The sequence below is a fragment of the Parus major genome, chromosome 27, assembly GCF_001522545.3.
Source record: "Parus major isolate Abel chromosome 27, Parus_major1.1, whole genome shotgun sequence".
In the NCBI taxonomy this organism is placed as follows: Eukaryota; Metazoa; Chordata; class Aves; order Passeriformes; family Paridae; genus Parus; species Parus major.
The window spans coordinates 2,223,878-2,242,155 of NC_031796.1; the positions used below are offsets into that span (position 1 = coordinate 2,223,878).

Below are 18,278 nucleotides of genomic sequence, written 5' to 3' on the forward strand. Positions count from 1 at the left end.
GATGGATGGATGGACAGGTGGTGTAATGGCTATGGCTGTATGTGCAGACAAGGACAGATGATTAGGTGGACTAAGCTGGATAGGTAGGTAGAAATATCTCTAGCATTTGTTGCTGCTCCAGAAGAGCCACCAATATGTAGAGATCTTGCCTGCAGGCTGTTGTCACCCTCTGTTTTTCACACAGGTAAAAGGAGCTGACAATACAGACAACTCTGTGTGAACCAAAGGCTGCTCCAGCTGCCTTTAGGTGGGAAGTTGTATCTCCAATGTGTTTTATTGCATCTCAGAAGAGATATTTCAAGCCCAGTGGCAGAATTACCTCCTTGAAAGATTTTCTTTTCCCATGGCCCCAAGGAGACATGCAAGCAGCTGTCAGAGAAGGGAGGCTCTGGGTCAATGAGAACAGCCCTGCCTAATTCCCAACTGCACAATTCTTTGTTTTCTACTAGCAATATTTAAAATATTTCATAGAATAACAGAATCGTAGAATCTCTGACTGCTTTGGGTTGAAAGGACCTAAAGGTCACCTCGTTCCACCTCCTGCCATGGGCAGGGACACCTTCCCCTATCCCAGGCTGCTCAAGCCCCGTCCAGCCTGGCCTTGAGCACTTCCAGAGATGGGACAGCCACAGCTTCTCTGGGCATTCACTCCTGCGCTTTTATCGACCTGGTAAATCGCCCTGAGGCACTCCTCGGGTGCTGTGTCAGTGCTGCTGCCCTGCTCAGCGCGGTGCCAGGCCCGACCCGTTCCCCGAGTGTCCCCCGGGCCGTTCCCGTGTCCCCGGCCCCGCTCTGTTCCGTTCCCGGAGTGTCCCCTCGGCCCGGGCCGTTCCCGTGTCCCCGGCCCCGCTCTGTTCCGTTCCCGGAGTGTCCCCTCGGCCCGGGCCGTTCCCGTGTCCCCGGCCCCGCTCTGTTCCGTTCCCGGAGTGTCCCCGCGGCCCGGGCCGTTCCCGTGTCCCCGGCCCCGCTCTGTTCCGTTCCCGGAGTGTCCCCTCGGCCCGGGCCGTTCCCGTGTCCCCGGCCCCGCTCTGTTCCGTTCCCGGAGTGTCCCCTCGGCCCGGGCCGTTCCCGTGTCCCCGGCCCCGCTCTGTCCCTTCTCTCCCGCCCATTGCCGAGCCCTCAGCGCCGCTGGGCCCGCTGGCCCGTCAGGGGCCTCCGCCCCGCTAGGGGGCGCCGTGCGCAGCGGGGGCGCATGCGCGGGGAGCGGCTGCTCGGCGCGTGCGCAGCTCCGCAATGCGGGTGGTGGTGGGTGAGTGCGGGCCGTGGTGAGGGAGCGGGTTCGTGAGGAGGGAGCGGGTTCGTGAGGAGGGAGTGAGTTCGTGAGGGAGCGGGTTCGTGAGGGAGCGGGAGTGGCGAGCGGAACGGTTTTGGAGAAGGATCAGGCGGTCCTGGATTGCGGATCTGCCCGCTGGGCTGGAGCCAAGCCGCCTCTTCCCCCCGGGTATGGGGCTGGCCATGGTGCGCGGGCCAGGGCCCGGCGGCGCTGCTGGGGCTGCGGTGATGGCCCAGGCTCGGGCCGCCTCTGCTGCCGGGCGGTGACGGCCCAGGGACACAGCCCTGACGGCCTGTCTGACTCTCTCACCAGGTGGTGGGACAGGCTTCGTGGGCAGAGCCCTGACCCAGCTGCTGCGGAGCCGAGGGCACCAAGTGACCCATGTGTCGCGACGAGGGGGCAAGGATCGGATCAGCTGGGTATGAGAGCAGTCACAGGAGGGGGAACATGGCAGGGCTGAGAAAACAGCCCGTGTGCCCTGGCTTTCCATGGCATAGAGGGAGCCTGCCAAGGGAAGTCTGGCTCCTGTGGATGTTCTTTTGGGCTGCTGGGTGCTCCATGGGTCACAGTCATTGAAATGGGTACTGCTGTAGCTCCAAGGAGCAAAACCTTCTCCGTTCATGCTTGTAGTCTGCAAATGTCAGGAAGAAACTGGCTGAAATTCTTAGGAGCTTGCCCAGCTTATTTGTAGCAAAGGCTTTAGCAGAGGGGAGCCCTAATGTGTGATGTGTCTGTTACTCCTGCCTAGGAAGAGCTGTCCCACTCTGGGCTGCCCCCGTGTGATGCTGTGGTCAACTTGGCTGGTGAAAATGTCCTCAACCCTTTCCGCAGGTAACTTGATGTTCTGTAGTGCTGTTGGGACAAGGTGGAGGCAAGACAGTCCTGTGTTGTCAGAGAATGTGGAAAGGGAGGAAACAATATTACCAGGAAGCTCTTGAGTTAACCAGCTATTGACATTTGCATCTTCAAGTATCCAGAACACTTCTGTGGGCCTGGTAGGTTCTGAGAGACCTTTGGAAGAAAGGTTCCCTCCTGGATCTATAGCTGGAAGCTAGAAAAGTTAGTTCCACATTTCCAAAAGGATGTTGGGTGCCATGCCTACATTTGATAATGCAAAATCAGAACCAAAGCTTGACTTCTAGGAGGAACAGATCCTTTGTCTTAGATCCTTTGTTGACTTTGTCTGAAGGCAATCCAAACCCCACAATCTTTTAGGGGAAGTGAAGAGCCATCATCTTCCAGTGTTTCCCTGAATTTATGCTGTAAGATGACTTGTCCTCCATTTGCCCTGCGGTGAGGGGAGTTCCTGTGACCTCTCCTGTGCTTGTGAGCTGGTGTTGGCTGGGTGTAACTAAAGGACATGAAATGATTCACATGACCACCCTCAGTGTTAGAACAAAAAAAAAGGTGTCTTATTCTCTGACTCCAGTATTTATAGATTCTTGACAATGACCAGGGATTGGATAATTTAGTTTCCACCTTCCAAAGCACACTGGTCATGCGGAATGTCCATCAAAAGACATTTCTTAGAGGGAATGTGATAAACGACTTCTGTTTACAGAACTTTCATGGGAAAGTAACTAAAACTATGAAAACATTATCAGAAGGCTTAATTTTCAGGGCAACAGCTGGGGTCCCCCTTGGTGGCAGTGTTTCCTGGGGTGTCTTTGTGAGGTGTTTAATCCCTGGTTCTCCCTTTCCCAGATGGGGTGATGCCTTCTGCAGGGAGGTCACCAGCAGCCGGGTGGAGACCACGAAGACCTTGGCCAAAGCCATTGCTGCTGCTGAACAACCCCCCCGTGCCTGGGTCCTCGTCACTGGCGTAGGTATTGGTTGGGCCTGACCAAAACACCACTCATGCTGACCTGGAGAGGCTTTACCTGCAGACAGAAGCACAGTTCCTCGGGAGCACGTGTCTGGCCTTGAGATGTCAGCTTTACTGCAATCAATGTCGCTGTGTTTAGACAAGCCTTGATAAGCTTTAGTACTGCTGGAGAGGAATTTGGGTCTCTATGCTTTGTCTTGGTGTCATTAGGGCAGAAGCTTTTCTGTGTGAGCTTTGCTGTGAAAGCCTTCAGGCATCCCATAGAATTAATTTGTGTAAGTAAGGCCTCAGCTGAAGCCCTCTGCATTATCTCCAACTGCTTGCTACAGCCTTTAAAGCTGCCATGGTTTATCCTCTGTGATGCCCAGTATTAAACCAGACACTTTCCAGCCAGCTCAGTGTGTTGCTTGCAGGCCTGTTTGAGGCTGCCTCAGTGTTAGTGCATCCTGCTAAACCTGTAGAGCACATTGGTAGTTCAAAAACTTGTCAGCATTGCCATCAGAGACCCTGTGCTGTTCATGTGAGGATGTCCCTGGTGGAGTGATCGAGTTCGCAGGATCCCAGAATGGTTTGGGTTGGGAGGAGCCTTAAAGCCCATCCAGTGCCACCCCTGCTGTGGCAGGGACACCTTCCACTGTCCCAGGGTGCTCCAAGCCCCTTCCAACCTGGCCTTGGACACTTCCAGGGACCCAGGGGCAGCCACAGCTTCTCTGGGCACCCTGTGCCAGGGCCTGCCCACCCTCACAGGGTAGAGTTTCTTGCTAAGGGCCAATCTAAACTGATTTTCAATTTGAAGCAATTCCCCCTTGTCCTGGCACTCCAGGCACTTGTAATCTCTCTCCAGCTTTCTTGTAGGCTCCCTTCAGGCACTGGGTGGTTGCAATAATGTCTGTTTTCCAGGCTGAACAAGTTTCCCAGTTCTCTCGTCCTTTCCTCACAGGAGTTCTGGGTTCCTGGAGGCAGAGAAGATGGTCTGATGGGGAATGGGGGGCTTGGTGTCATCATTCAACTCTGACCCCCTTTCTGCTGTTACCTTGCAGGTTATTACCGCCCCAGCCCCACAGCTGAGTACACTGAAGACAGTCCAGGAGGGGATTTTGACTTCTTCTCTCGCCTGGTGAGCTCGTGGGAGGCTGCAGCTCTCATTCCCGGGAGCCCAACTCGTGGTGTTGTGGTGAGATCAGGTGAGATGGGGCATCAGTTCTTCTGTCTCTCCTTCTTGGGGTCCTGTTCTAGTCCAGCCCTCTAAGGATTCTCCTGCTTGTAGGTCTGGGTGTGTAGGGGGCTTTTTCCCTTTGGGCAGGGGCACCTGATCTCACTCTCTTCTCCCCACAGGTGTAGTGCTGGGTCGAGATGGTGGTGCAATCTCTCAGATGCTCTTGCCTTTCCGTCTGGGACTTGGAGGCCCTATGGGCTCTGGACTCCAGCCCTTCCCATGGATCCACATTCAGGACCTGTCTGGGATTGTGTGTCATGCCCTGGAGAAAGAGTCTGTGCAAGGCATCCTCAATGGTGTTGCCCCATCCTCCCCTGGCACCTCCAATGGCTCCTTTGCTCAGGAGCTGGCGGCAGCCCTGGGGCGCCCGGCCCTGTTGCCGGTGCCTGCCTGGGCTGTGCGGGCTGTCTTTGGGGCAGAGCGGGCGGTCATGCTGCTGGAGGGACAGAGGGTGCTGCCCAAACGCACTCTGGAGAGCGGCTACCACTTCATCTTCCCCGAGCTGCCTGCAGCTCTGAAGGACATTGTGGCTTAAGGCCTCCCCAGTTGGGCTGGGCTGGGCCCTGTTTGTGTGAGCTCCCATGCCTTCCCATGAAAGAGGGGAGCCCTGCCCCTTGATGCTTCCCCATCTCCCTACAGAAAGGGTGAGAAAAGGGATCCTTTTCCCCTGTATCTCCCTGTGTGCATCCCCAATTTAGGAGTCATCCCTCTTACTGCCACCTGAATCTCAACATCACCTGCATTTGGGGAAAGAAAGGCACGAGCCCCTCAAAGGATTGTGACTGTGGAATTCTCCATCTTCCCTTTTGCATGGTGCTTGTGTGTGAGCTGCTGGCAAAGCAGCTGGGGGTGTAATGTCTTCTTCCTGAGAGATGTGGCAGCAGGAAACAGGTCCTAATGCTGTTGTGATTCTTCCATGGTACTGGAAGTCACCCTTGCTGTTTTTCCTCATGATGACACAGGCAAAGCAGAAGAGCGTAAGTCTCTTTCTAGGTCTTGGTGGTTGTGGGAGAAGATCCATCTTAGGGTGCTGAATACAGATTGCTTGGAGACTCTGCCCTCTCTTGTGTCTGGTACCAGGCTGATGTGTCAGTACCTTCAGCTGAATCTAGTCCAAAGAGTTACACCCTTCCAGGGCTCCGTGCCCCTTGTGCTGTGGCAGGAACACTGCTTTGCCAGCCTGTAGGGAAAAGGGTGACAATCAGATGTAATGGGCATGTAGCCAAGGCAAAAGGGGGCACAGTCTAAGCTTGTGCTGAGGAGAGCTGGGTGGTGCATCATAGTGTGAGGCAGTGCAAGTCACAGCTTTAGTCTAAAGGAAGATTTCAGCTATTGCCTTCATTGTGCTTACCTCAAATCAGGGTGGTTTTCTTTTATTGATCCCATGAGGTGGTGCTTGTGTTCAGGGTGTTCCCCCTGACTGCACACAGAATATCCAAGCTGCCTGGTCTGCCCTGGGGAGCAGTACCTCTACCCTTGTAAAGCAGATTGCAATTTCATCATCTCACAGTGGCAGGAAATGTATCCACATGCTTCCCTTGACCCACTTCCACAGCCTAAAGTGGGTTGCAGGTTATGAAGTCCACAGAGCAGCAAAGTTTATTATAGCAGTACTTCTGGAGAGACATTCCTACTGTGATGTAAGTTAGGGCTAGAAAATTCTATTAAAAGGCACTTCAGGCAGATAAAGACCTACTCTTTACCATCCAGAGCAGCAGCAGTCCATGTATTTTTGGTTTATGCCATGCTGTAGTCAGAGTAGCTGAAGGATCAGTCTTGGTGAAGTCTGGATGTCCCACTCTCCTGACTCTTTGCCCGTACATACTGGAGACAGAATGGCAATGTGCTGGCTTTCCAGGCAGGAAAAACAGAGTGGGACTGTAGATGGAACTGGACATAGTCCTTGCAGTTAGTGTAAGCACAGCCAGGTGAAGTGGGACTTCGGGAGTAGTCATGGAAGCAACATGGTTTGAGACACATGTGGGTTTCTTGGACTGTGTCTTTGCTGCCTGTAAGTTAGATGCAGCTTCCTTCCTCTTCCCAAGAGCTTCAGTTTTCTGTGAGAGTAGGCTGACATACTCTGAGATACAGACCCAGTTCCTTGTGGGCCAGTACCATGGGGGCAGTCAGCTGCTTTAGTTACTTCAGCTGAGTTTTTAGAGCTTCAGAGCTTCCCCAGATGTTGTGGTCTGCAGCATCCTTCTGTCAGGCAGGCAGGCCTAGTTAGGTTGTTGCTGTACCTGTGTAAACCTTGATGATTGCAATGGGTTGTGATTGTAAATGAGAACAAGTATTTTTGGAGAACTGTAATCTTCAGCTCTTCTGAAAGAGGTGTTTGTATCCCACAGAGGACTGACACTAAGCAGAGTTCCCAGGCCTTGGACTCACTGTCTGGATGTGTAACTCACTCAGGACGTTTGAAAAGTTGCCTCTGTATGATGTTTGGCTTAAATATATGACAGGTTTAAATGAGCTTGTGTCATCTGAATCTGTGTATGGGATCTGGAAGCACTGTCTTCTGAGTGCAGTTAAGACTTCCCAGCACAATAAATTCACACATACCCCATGCCACTTTCTTTGCAGTAGAGCCAGAAAAGGTGCATGTTTGGGTGACAGCAGGCTGAAATCTCAATAGAATATATCTAGTTTTGGTGAGCTGGCCCCCAGGCTGCAAGGCTGTGTGATCCTGGGTACAGGTGTTGTTACCCCAGGGCTGGCATTGCAGTGCTCAGGGCTAGCAGAGTGTTTGCAGGCATACCTGAGCCAATGCTGTGCCCCTCTGCACTGGGGCAGGTGTCTCTGTTCCTTTAGAGGTGAATGCTTTTGTTAAGCCATGTGAAAAGCAAAACCAATGGCTTAGAGACCAAAAATCAGTGCTCCTTTCTAGAGGTGAAAATCTGATTTACACCTGCCTTGCTTTCTACCACATCAGTTTTTATTTGGGGAATCCTTCATGCACATGTGGCAACAGGAAACAGAAGAGATGAATTCAGGAAAAAGGGAAAGTTGCTGATAGTGTTTAGGCATTGCAGCAGGCATAAAAAAGGTTTATTCCAAATGGATGAATGATTTTGGATGTCTCTCCTTGGACTCGAGTCTGGAACATCTTTAAAAGAGGCAAATTAAAAGCTTTAACCATTTGGAATGCAAATTCCAATGCAAAATGTCCCTTAAAGTGATTAACACTACTGTCATTATACTAGAATGATTAAACTTTCTTTAAGAAGTGCTTCTTTCAGTATTATCTTTTCAAGTAATAAAACAAGAAGAAAATTCTGTTTTTACAGAGCTAAAAGTAGATCAGCTGCCAGAAGCAAAGTCTTTAGAAATGTAAATAAAGTTTCATTAAGTCTTTCTCCAGTGTTCTAATTATGAAGAAAAAATATACAACAATACACAAAGTTAAGTTCCCTAGAGGAGTCAAATGCAATTAATCACTTTGTCATTAACTCATTGTGAAGTTTCTGAAGTCAGGCAATGACTTCATCCTGAGATGACTTACATTGCCTTTCTCTTTTACAAGCAAACTAAATCAACTAAAGAACATTATACTCAATTATACTTTACTGCCTTTATGGCCAGGTAACTAAGTCAGATGAAACAGAGACAGCCCTCAAAGGTCAGTATGGCCACATTGGTAATGGAGATTTCTTTTGCTTGATCTCAATATGGAAAGTGCAGGTTGAAGAGGCTCAGGCTATTCACCTGTTCTCTCCAGAATAAACTTCAAAAACTCTCCCAAATAAATGTACCTAGGTTGTAGCAGCCCTTTTCTCTGTGTGCCCTTCCAGATATTAGTTAATCCTCTGGAAACTCTTTGTGCCTGGAGGAATTTCTCCAGCTGAGACTTCCAGAATTCTCTTATCCCATGACTCAGACTCCACAGTGCTTGGAGGGTGTGGGCACTGCATTAAATGCTGAGGTTTTGCTGGAAATAAGAAATGAGCATTAGTTAATCTTCCTTTCCTTTCCCCATGCCTTAAATGAAAAACACAAGGCTCTGAATGAAGTGAACTAATTTCCTGATCACTTTCATTCAGTGGACCTCATTTCTGCTGGAAGGAATGGAAAACATATAACAAAGAAGAAAAAAGGCAAAGCAAAACACACAGTCCCTATCAAGCAGTCTATGCTTAGCTTGGAAAGTTCACTATAAAGGAGCGAGAGGGTGAACTCCTGCAATGGAACTGAGGAGTTCCAGCCTGGATACCTGAATTAGATATGGGAAGGGCTCTGTTTTAGAAGAAAGGTCTGGTATAAATATTGTACTCCTAAGGAAGAAATTGAGATAGAAATTCTAAATTGTTTCTGAAGCAAAGAATAAAGACAAAATATTTACAAGTGTGGAACAGATCTTTGTGCCTGCTGTTCCTCCTGAGCTGGCAAACCATTAGAGCTCACCAAAAATGAAAATAAGGTTTTTAATCCACACATTCATGGACAAGAAAACCTTTTATTTCTTCATCAACACAGCCAGTGCTCTGATTAGCACTTCTTTCACTTCTTTATTCCTCAGACTGTAGATCAGGGGGTTTAATGTGGGAATCACAGTTGTGTATATGAGAGCCATGATCTTCTTAGTATCTTGTGAATTACTGGATTTGGGCTGTAAGTAAATCAAAGTCCCACTCACACAGTACAGCGTTACAACAGTGAGGTGTGAGGAACAGGTGGAGAAGGTCTTGTGTCTGCTCTCTGCAGAGGAAATCTTCAGGATGCTGGAGATGATGCAGGCGTAGGACAGCAGGATGAGGCAGAAGGGTGTGAAGATGACGAGCACCGTGGCTGAGATGAGCTGCCTCTCGTAGCGCGAGGTGTCCGAGCAGGAGAGCGTGAGGAGCGGGGGAATGTCACAGAAGAAATAATCGATCCTCCTGGGCCCACACAAGGACAGGGTGAACACCCAGGCTGTCTGCACCACCGACACAACTTTGCCACTGCAGCAGCAGAGCAGCAGCAAGGAGAGGCAGGCCCTGGTGCTCATGATGGCAGAGTATCTCAGGGGGCTGCACACGGCCACGTAGCGGTCGTAGGCCATGGCTGCCAGCAGGTACCACTCGGTGGCCGCCAGGAAAACCACACAGTAGAGCTGTGTGACACAGCCCAGGTAGGAAATGCTCCTGTCCTCTGACAGGAGGTTTGCCAACATCTTGGGGACGACGACTGATGCTGTGGAGATATCCAGGAAGGACAGGACGCGGAGGAAGAAGTACATGGGCGTGTGGAGGGTGGGGTGCACCGTGACCATGCAGATGAGGAGGTTCCCCATGAGAGTCATGCTGTAAACTAAGCAGATTGTGAAGAACAGCAGGTGCTGAAGTTCTGGGCGGCTGGACAATCCAGAGAGGACAAATTCAGTCAGCAGGGTGTGGTTTCCTGCATCTTGTTCCTCCGCTGGCTCCATCTGGGAGGACTCAGAGGGACAGACTGTCAGAGCTGTAGTCACTGCAAGAAGATCACTACACATCAGCCAGTTACTCAAGCCAGGAGTCTCTTGGGAATGCCTGGAGAGCTGCTGGATCAAAGGCTGGATCTAGAGCAGCTTGGGCTGAGCACATGGAGAAGGCAATGGCTGTGTGTGCTGCAGGGGGAGGTGTCAGTGCCCTCCAAGTGTCACTATCTGAGACAATCACCAAGCCTTCCACTAAGAGGAGTTGGCATTTAGGGGGAGGCTGCAGATTAATTGCATTTAGGGAGAGGGTGCAGGGTAATTGCTGAGGATATGCTCTCCCCCCAGATGTCAGGTTTGTGCTCCCAGCTGGTCCCCCAGGCTCCTCCTGCAGTGAGGGGAACACCCAGATGACAACTGAAATACCCACAGACCGAAGAAAGAAAAACCCTTTGTCACCTTGGGGAACAGAGGGCACTGCTCCTTGCACTCTGTTTTTCCTGCTGAGTGGGCTGACAGGGCAGGCAGCTTTCCTCCAAGACATCTGAAGCTACCTTTGGAGCAACTCAGCTTCAGATGAAAGCCAGGGAAGTTCAGGTTGCTGCAGGAGGCTTTGGCTCATACTCACTTCAATCCCCAGCTGTCAGTGGGACAGAAACATTCTGGGACAGAAATACTCCCAAGAACCCAGCTTTGGGGAAAGCACTCCCAAACAGAGCAAGCAGAAACTGTGAAGGGAAGACCTCAGCCAACCCCTGTCCACAAAACACCCACAGACCAGAGAAGGAAGCACCAAAGCAAACCAAACAAAAATTCTGTGTGTAGGCAGGCAAAGGAAGAAGGAATAATTCAAGGCAGAGGTACCCATAGAGAATGACAAGGAAATGCAGAGGGTGAAGCTCAGGACCATCCATTCATGACTCACATGGCCTTGTTCCCCTGAGGAGTGCTGCTGTGTGTGGGATGTTCACTCAGAGCTGGAGCAGCTCTGTGTTTTCTCACTGCCCAGTGAGAGGGAAACTGAGGCACTGAAAGAGAAAAGAGATCAGCCTGCCACAGAGGAGAATGGGGTGGTTAATTCTGTGTCCTTCAGACTCAGCATCTCTTACCAAAGAGGCCACCAGCCACTGCCCTACACTAGCAAATCTCAAGGCACAAAATGCATTTTGGCATCAGAAATGTATCCATGGATGGGGACAGAGGGGAAATCACCTTTTGCTCTGTACACACAAGGACCACATCAGCACAGCTGGCACACAGAGAGGGACACAGCCTCAGAGCAAGAGCAGTCACACAGCTCTGCCAGGACCCCTCAGAGTGACTCTGATTTCTCTTCAGCTGTAACTCACCCAGGATATCTTCTGTGGGTTTTATGACATGAACACAGAGGTGCAGGCTGTGGATCCTGGAGCCACAGACAACTTTAACACACAAGCACAATAAAGAAACTCCCAATATTCTCAGACTTCTGATGGTCTGATGTATTTAAAAGGAATCTTTCTGGGTTTGACTGTTTCCATTAACACAGGAGTGAAAGGACACTTTTTTGAGTGGTATCTCAATATAGTCTATGCATAACAGATAAACTCCTTGCAGTCTCTAACAGCACACATTCACACTGGTTTTCTTGTTAGAGCCATGAAACTGGAGTGGAAACGATCTAATTCTGCTCTCCAAGCCCATATGAAAGCTTTAGACTATTGCTGTGGTCATTAGCTCCTTATTAAAGTCAACAGCACTCACAGCAGCCACTGCTGTACTGACAGTCTTTTATGCCCTAATTCAGTCCCCTCTCAGAACAACCCTCAATTTCTGTAATTTCTGTGTAGTGGCTCTGAGGCCCCTTAAGTAAATTTTGGCCTTAGCTCTTCCCTGGATTTTCTTTATACATTCACAATAGACATTTTGAAGTAAAGTGTCCTACCTTCAGCCACTCTGCCATCCAGTGCTTCCAAAATGGGTCATTCAAATTTTGATAGAAGTATTTCCCTTGTTTTCTTACATTAGGAACAGTGTTGGGCTGATGATTCCTACTGTCAGCTTACACTGCAGATTAAAAATTAGATTTTGATTGCAGATAATCTTCTGCCACAGCTGGAATAATCTGTAGACATTAGCACATAGCATATACCATAGAAAGCCAAAGACCTGTCTCACAGAAAGAAAGAAAAGGAATTTGTTAGAATTGTTTTGACTCAGTTGAATTGGCTGCAGCTGAAAAGGGGGAGACCTCAATACATCTCTACTTTTTGCCCATGAAGGGAAGGGCTGAGCTGCCTCTGACAGCTGGTTTAAGTAGAGTCTCTTGAAAGCCCTCAGTCCCCTAAAGGTGGGATCGATTTAATCTGATTTCAGAACTGTCAGGGATGGTTGCTCAGAGCTGTTCTCCCTCTGTGGGCAAGGGGATGTAGCAAACAATGGCAGCACTGAAATGCTGCTCTGGATGGCAGCCTTCCCTCCCCTGTCTGTAAAGAGGGACCAGAGGGATTTCCTCAGACACAGGCATCTCATGTCTTATGTGTCTAAGGCTATGAGCTCTGCATTCTCACCAGCTGGTGGCTGGTTGTTAACCTGAAAGGTCTGAGCAACAGCTGGAAACACCAAGGGATGTGTGGCTCCAGGGACAGAATTAGCCTGATGTTGCCTGCTGCCTTTGTTTAATTGGACTGGGTGCCTTTAGGGGCAGTGCTGTCTCTGGTAGGAGAGTTTTCATTCAATTCCAGCCACCCACATTTGTTCTTCAGTCTTAAGTGACTACTTGTCAACTGTAAATCAATTCCTTCCTTCCCTCCCTATGACTGGAATTGCACAAAATAAATCTGTACCTAGTACTGACCTTAGCTACCCTGATTGGTGATTTCTGATTTCCCAAGGACATCTGATGGCAGTCAGCCACTGATAACAGCCAGGATCTTTGCCTGGCCCTGGCCAGCTCTCCCCATTATTATCAGAGGATGGGGGAAAACAAAATAAAGGAAAAACTCTCTAGATGGAACCAGCCCATATCCAGGGTCCCAGAGGGCTTTCTCTAAAGGTCTCTGATGGGATATGCACTCAACAGATACCCCATTCCTCTCCCTGTGGGTGCTCTGAACCAGCCCAGATGTCTCCATCTTTTTGAGAAGATTGTGACAAAAATGCAGAGAATGTGTCATGAACCCCTCTTCAAGCCCCAGTCTGGGGTTATAAGGACAAAATCAGCAAATGACAGAGCTGCAGGCAGGCTGAGGTTTCCTGTTTCAGCTCCACATGACATTTATAGAGGTTGTCATTCTGTACCTGTCTCCTGCCTGGCCACAGCAACTGGTTTGGCTCATCAGGACATTGGTAGAAGATGCTGCTTCCCCTTCTGCTCACAAGTGCTTTTGTCCTTCTGCCCTGCCCTGGGGCTGGTGAGTACACAGAGATGGGACTTGGACAAGAACATGTGAGGGCACAGGTGGACACTGAGCAGTCAATCTCAGGCCTTGCCTTCTCTCCTATCTCTACTCTCCTACTTTCCTCTCTCCTCTTATCCCTCAGCTCAGACTGTGCCTGAAACCAGTGAGACATTACAGGCACTCGAGCTGTGCACTTGATGGCATTTTAGACATCCAGAGCCAGGAGTGCTCAGACCCCAGACAGTGCTGATTGTCATTGTCATCGTGCCCCAGCAATGCTTTGGACAGCCCCAGGAAGGAGAGCTGTTGGTAGCACTGGCACATGACATCAGGGGATGACTCTTTCCCTTCATTCAGCCCCAAACTTGACAGGAAATAGCAGCATACACCATATTAACATTTCCCACCTCTCTTCCAGAAAAGATCATTGGTGGACGGGAAGTGAAGCCCCACTCCAGACCTTACATGGCTTATTTAAAAATTCAGATTGGCTCAAAAACTAATTACTGTGGAGGGTTCCTGATTCGCCCAGATGCAGTGCTCTCAGCAGCTCACTGTGTGGATAAGGAAGGGTAAGACCTTGCCCCCTTGCACAGGTGATTTTTCCCAGTCTCACACAGTCCTGAATGTCCTCAGCCCTGGTCTGGCTGAAACAGCACCTTGTGTCTCTTCAGGCAGAGCAGGATCTCTGGAGCTGAGCTCTCCTCTGTGAGCTGCAGGAATTGTCTGCCAGGGGCTGAGTGTCCTTGGGGACAGGAATGCTCACAGTGGTCTCCAGGATCATGGTTCCTACCATGGCTTAGAGCTACTGCTGGAGAAGAGGGTCCAACATCTCCCCTTCCCTGCTTCCCTTTGTCTTCAGAAGGGGCAGCTCCCACCTGTGTCAGTGTGGGGTGAGGGATCCTCAGCTGGATTGTGAAGGAGCCCAGGTTACAGAGGACAACTTGCTGAGAGCTTCTCTCTGGGGAGGTTTATCCCACCACCACCTCCCTCCAACCACCTGCTCTGGGGGCTGTTCCTGTGGCCAGTGCAGCTGGAACATGTTGGTGTTTCCTGGCAGGACACTGAGGATCACTGTGATTCTGGGAGCCCACAACGTGAGCGACCGAGAGCCGAGCCAGCAGAGGGTCCGTGCTGGACGCTGGGTCATCCATCCCAACTATTCCCGTGCTGGCTTCAAAAATGACATTGTGCTGCTGAAGGTATGGCCCAGCACATCCTTCCTGCCAGAGGGATCTCCTCCTCCTGCTCACCTCCCCAGACCTCTGAATTTGTTCCTAATCCTTTGCTGCCTCTAACCCGTGTTCTCTCTGCCTCACAGCTGCAGCCAAAGGCCAGGATCAATAAGAATGTGCAACTTATCTCCTTTCCCAGGAGCAAGGGACATGTGAGAGCAGGAGCAGAATGTAATGTGCCTGGCTGGGGCTGGACATCTGTGACAGGAGACAGGACTAATGTGATGAGGGAGGTGGAACTGAAGGTGCAAAATGAGGCAATATGTCAGCAGCTATTCTGTGACTACCAGAGTCAGTCTATGATCTGTGTTGGGGATGACTACAATAAAAAGGCATCTTACTATGTAAGTGTTGTTTTGGGCTGCAGGCTTGGGAGGATGTTGGGACTCAACAGTCAGCTTGGTTCTCAGGTGGAAGTAAAATGAACCAGGATGGACCAGGACCTTTAGAATGATGAGCTGAGGGTCCTCACAGAAGCTCTGAAGCTGATGTGCTCCCTGAATTGGGGTGCATTTTCCTAACTATCAACAGCATTTGCTTTTTTACTTCCTTGGGGATGTTCTACCCAGCCTAAACAGTGCTCCAGTGTGTAAATTCTTTGTGATATCCTTGCTAGAATGGCTTAGATACTTCCCCATGTCTAAAGTAGGTCTATGTTCTTTTTGAATGAGCTTTTGAATCTCAAAGTGTCTCCAGGCCTGTATTGTTTCATGGGTGGGCTCAGAGGAGAAGTGAGGAGCTACAAACCCTGCAGAGCTGGTTCTGGAGGGAGGGAGGTGGTTGGAAGAAGAGGTTCTTCTCATGGAGGGAGGGAAGAGGAAACTTGTTCCTTAAAGCAGGGAGAGCTGTGCTGTGGCATGTCTGACCCCTCTCACTCCCTTCATGACACAGGGTGATTCTGGTGGCCCGTTAGTCTGCAATCAGAAGGCTCATGGCATTGTTTCTCATGGACATAAACACCGCCTCTTCCCTGAGGTATTTACCAGAATCTCGTATTTTGAGCCCTGGATACGTGAGCAGCTGAGGAAATTTGCACTCCAAGGCTCTCCATCTGACTAAAATGCTCCACAACTCATCAAACACCTGCTGGTGCTCAGAAGCTTCCAGGGGAAGCTGAACTGGAGTCAGAGAAGCCCCCATGGTGCAGACACAGGCTTTTGCACTGAGGAAAGTCTCTGTGGCAAGGTAAAAATGCAAGTCCCAAGTACACACAGCTTCCTGTTGTTCCCTTTCTCCCATTGCTGTTCCAGCTTGCTTTCTGGCCATCAATAAAAGCATGTTCAAACTTGCTTGTGTCTGCAGCCTTCTTGGGAGCTGGCTGCAAACCCTGGGTGGGAGAATGAGGAGGTGACACTCTTTGGGAGAACCTGAGGGAGATTGAAGGTGGGACACTCACTACGGGTCTCAGTCCCCAAACACTGCACACTTTGTTTTGCCTCACTCCTCACTACTGTGCAGCATTTTCCCCTTTTACAAATGTTCTTTTTGGAGAGGCACCACCAGCTTCATTGATTGGCTTAACCCTGGTCTGAGGTGGGACCACAGTCAAGCCCTCAGGAACTGTTCCGTGTCTGGTGTCAGAGCAGTGAGAAGGCAGCCCCTGGTCTGTTCTCACGGAGGCCACTGCTGAACACCACATCCCTGCTCAACACCACATCCCTGCTCAACACCACATCCCTGCTGAACACCACATCCCTGCTGAACACCACATCCCTGCTGAACACCACCTCCCTGCTGAACACCACCTCCCTGCTGAACACCACCTCCCTGCTCAACACCACATCCCTGCTCAACACCACTTCCCTTTCCTGCTCTGGTGGTGTCACCCAAACCTTTGGGCCACAGACAGCTCAGCCTTGCCCACCCTGAAGACACTGTCTGCAAACCACTGATCAATGAGTCACAGACAGGAAACCTTACATGAATTGGAGCTGTTTTCTACTCTGCTGCACACTGACACTACCCTAAAGTCACACAGAATGGTCAAGGTGGGAAGGGACCTCCAATTTTTACTTGGTCCAATGGTCCTGCTCAAGCATGGCCACCTAAAGAATCAATTGCTCAGGACCAGCTCCAGGTGTTTTTGGAACATCTCCGAGCATGGAGACAGCACAACCTCCCTGGCCAACTGTACCAGTGCTTGGTCACCCTACAGATAAACGTGTTTGCTGATGCTCAGAGCCTCCCATGTTTCAGTTTGTGCTTTTGTCCTGTCACTGCACACCACTGTGAAAAGAACATGTTTGTCTCCCACTCACATCCTTCCTTCAGAGATTTACATCCATGCTTGTTATCCCACCACAGCCTGCTCTTCCCAGGATATGAACTCAGAGCTGTACCAGGTGCTCCACACAGGAGAGATGTTCCAGTCCTTCATCATCTCCACACCACCTTGTTGAACTCTCCCCAGCACATCTGTGTCTCTCTTTTGCTGGGAGCTCAGAACTGCCCGTGGTTCTCCAGGTGCCACCTCACTAGTACTGAACAGAGGGGAAGGATCACCTCAAGCTACTGGAAACACCCACAGAATCATAGAATAATTTGGGTAGTAAGGGATCATCTAATTCAACCCCTATGCAATGAGCAGGGACACCTTCTGCTAGACCAAGTTACTCAGAGCCCCATCCAACCTGACCTTGAATGGGATGGGGCATCTAAAGCTCTCTGGGCAGCCCATTTAATTGTTTTGACACCCTCATAATAAAAAATTTCTTTATTATATCTAATCTAATTAAAATGCTAATGTTCTTCCTTATATATATCCTAATAACTAAGTGGCTAATCTATTGTGTTTTAATTTAAAACTATTAGCCTTGTAGTATTGCAACAGGCCCCAGTAGAGACATCTGAGTGACATGACTCACTGTGATCTCCAGGTGGGTATTCAGTTTTTCCTAATTTATTGTTTAAGTATTTCTTAATCTAATTGTGCCTGAAAATTTCTATCATCTGTCCATCTCCCCACTGAGCCAGTTCTTTTCAGGATTCACATCCTGAGAAAACTGGAGCACAGGGGGATCAGAGTAGAAGATATGACTTTTTTGTTAACTAAGTTTTTTTTTTCTTTCAGTCATTAAAAAAAGCCTTGAAAGCCTTTTGCAGTAATGATGAATATTCCTTCTGTTTCTGTGTATAATTAGTACAGCAGGTAAAGGTAGTGCTAATTGAGCAGAGAAAGGCTTTGCAAACAAAGCCTTTGGCACCGCTGGGGGTTGCAGTAACAGGAGAAGAGAGTGGAACAAGACTTGTCTTATTGCCAGCACATGAATCAAACTTTGAATCAAATGCTTAATCACTAAGATACTTTTTCTCTCTTCCTGATTCCCACCAGGGTATAAGCCAGGACTAATTCCCTATTAAAATGTTTCCATTTCCATTCTCCCTGTCACATGTAATTAGAACAAAAGACAAAGAGAAATTAAGCTGTAGGTATTTATTGAAGCACAGGTGGGAGCTCCCTAATTAACCACACGATGCTTCCAGCGCTGCAGGGAGCAGCAGAAGAACAACCACAGAGCTCATTATGGCTGTCAGCATTTTAATGAGCCCCTGCAGGACCCTGGTAACACCTCCCTGCTTCTCAGCTGTGCCAAAATCTGCCAAGGTACCCTGAGGAAATGACAAGGCAGAAGCAGGAACAAACTTGGAGCTTTAATAGAGCCCAGTGCGAAACAGAAACAAAGTTGGACAAAGTGCTCCCAGCAGGGCTCATTAGAACACAAACTCACAGAGTTTGACTGCAGACAGCTCAGGAAGCCTCAAAGTCTCTGGCATCAGCCTTCCCTCACTGCAGTCAAACAGCAGTGTCCAGGCAGGGCCAAGGTGATGGTTCCTGGCAGCAATGCAGCCCCATGGCAGGGGAAAGGAAACACCACACACACCTGCTAAAGATGCACTTCCAAACACCCACAGAGGCACAGAGCTGCTCTCCAGACATCAGCTGCACTGCTCAGACACTGC

General features: G+C 49.7%; 3 protein-coding genes across 3 annotated transcripts; 2 read left to right on the forward strand and 1 right to left on the reverse strand.

Moving 5' to 3' along the window:
* Positions 1 to 1,205: 1,205 nt before the first annotated feature.
* SDR39U1 (short chain dehydrogenase/reductase family 39U member 1) lies at positions 1,206 to 7,544 on the forward strand. The gene is made up of 6 exons (XM_015651220.2): positions 1,206 to 1,249; positions 1,586 to 1,692; positions 2,022 to 2,104; positions 2,978 to 3,099; positions 4,139 to 4,282; positions 4,434 to 7,544. The coding sequence occupies exons 1-6, from the start codon at positions 1,234 to 1,236 to the stop codon at positions 4,847 to 4,849; spliced, it is 888 nt and encodes a 295-aa protein (XP_015506706.1). The 5' UTR covers positions 1,206 to 1,233; the 3' UTR covers positions 4,850 to 7,544.
* Positions 7,545 to 8,667: 1,123 nt separating this feature from the next.
* Positions 8,668 to 10,629, reverse strand: LOC107215196 (olfactory receptor 10A5-like). Its single transcript, XM_033520074.1, has one exon. It carries the CDS (start codon positions 9,779 to 9,781, stop codon positions 8,768 to 8,770), a length of 1,014 nt encoding a protein of 337 aa, XP_033375965.1. The 5' UTR covers positions 9,782 to 10,629; the 3' UTR covers positions 8,668 to 8,767.
* A 15-nt stretch (positions 10,630 to 10,644) lies between these two features.
* Positions 10,645 to 15,607, forward strand: LOC107215203 (cathepsin G-like). Its single transcript, XM_015651221.2, has 5 exons — positions 10,645 to 13,095; positions 13,502 to 13,655; positions 14,144 to 14,285; positions 14,405 to 14,662; positions 15,210 to 15,607. Exons 1-5 carry the CDS (start codon positions 13,038 to 13,040, stop codon positions 15,375 to 15,377), a joined length of 780 nt encoding a protein of 259 aa, XP_015506707.1. The 5' UTR covers positions 10,645 to 13,037; the 3' UTR covers positions 15,378 to 15,607.
* The last annotated feature ends 2,671 nt before the right edge of the window (positions 15,608 to 18,278 follow it).

What these genes read in the sequence shown, in the direction of transcription:
- SDR39U1 (XM_015651220.2), top strand. An exon ending in GCAAGGATCGGATCAGCTGG is followed by an intron (nt 1,693 to 2,021) that starts GTATGAGAGCAG and finishes ACTCCTGCCTAG; the next exon opens with GAAGAGCTGTCCCACTCTGG. An exon ending in GTCCTCAACCCTTTCCGCAG is followed by an intron (nt 2,105 to 2,977) that starts GTAACTTGATGT and finishes TCCCTTTCCCAG; the next exon opens with ATGGGGTGATGCCTTCTGCA.
- LOC107215196 (XM_033520074.1), bottom strand. Translation starts at nt 9,781, where the DNA reads ATGTGTAGTGATCTTCTTGCAGTGACTACAGCTCTGACAGTCTGTCCC.
- LOC107215203 (XM_015651221.2), top strand. Translation starts at nt 13,038, where the DNA reads ATGCTGCTTCCCCTTCTGCTCACAAGTGCTTTTGTCCTTCTGCCCTGC. An exon ending in TCTGCCCTGCCCTGGGGCTG is followed by an intron (nt 13,096 to 13,501) that starts GTGAGTACACAG and finishes CCTCTCTTCCAG; the next exon opens with AAAAGATCATTGGTGGACGG. An exon ending in ATAAAAAGGCATCTTACTAT is followed by an intron (nt 14,663 to 15,209) that starts GTAAGTGTTGTT and finishes TTCATGACACAG; the next exon opens with GGTGATTCTGGTGGCCCGTT.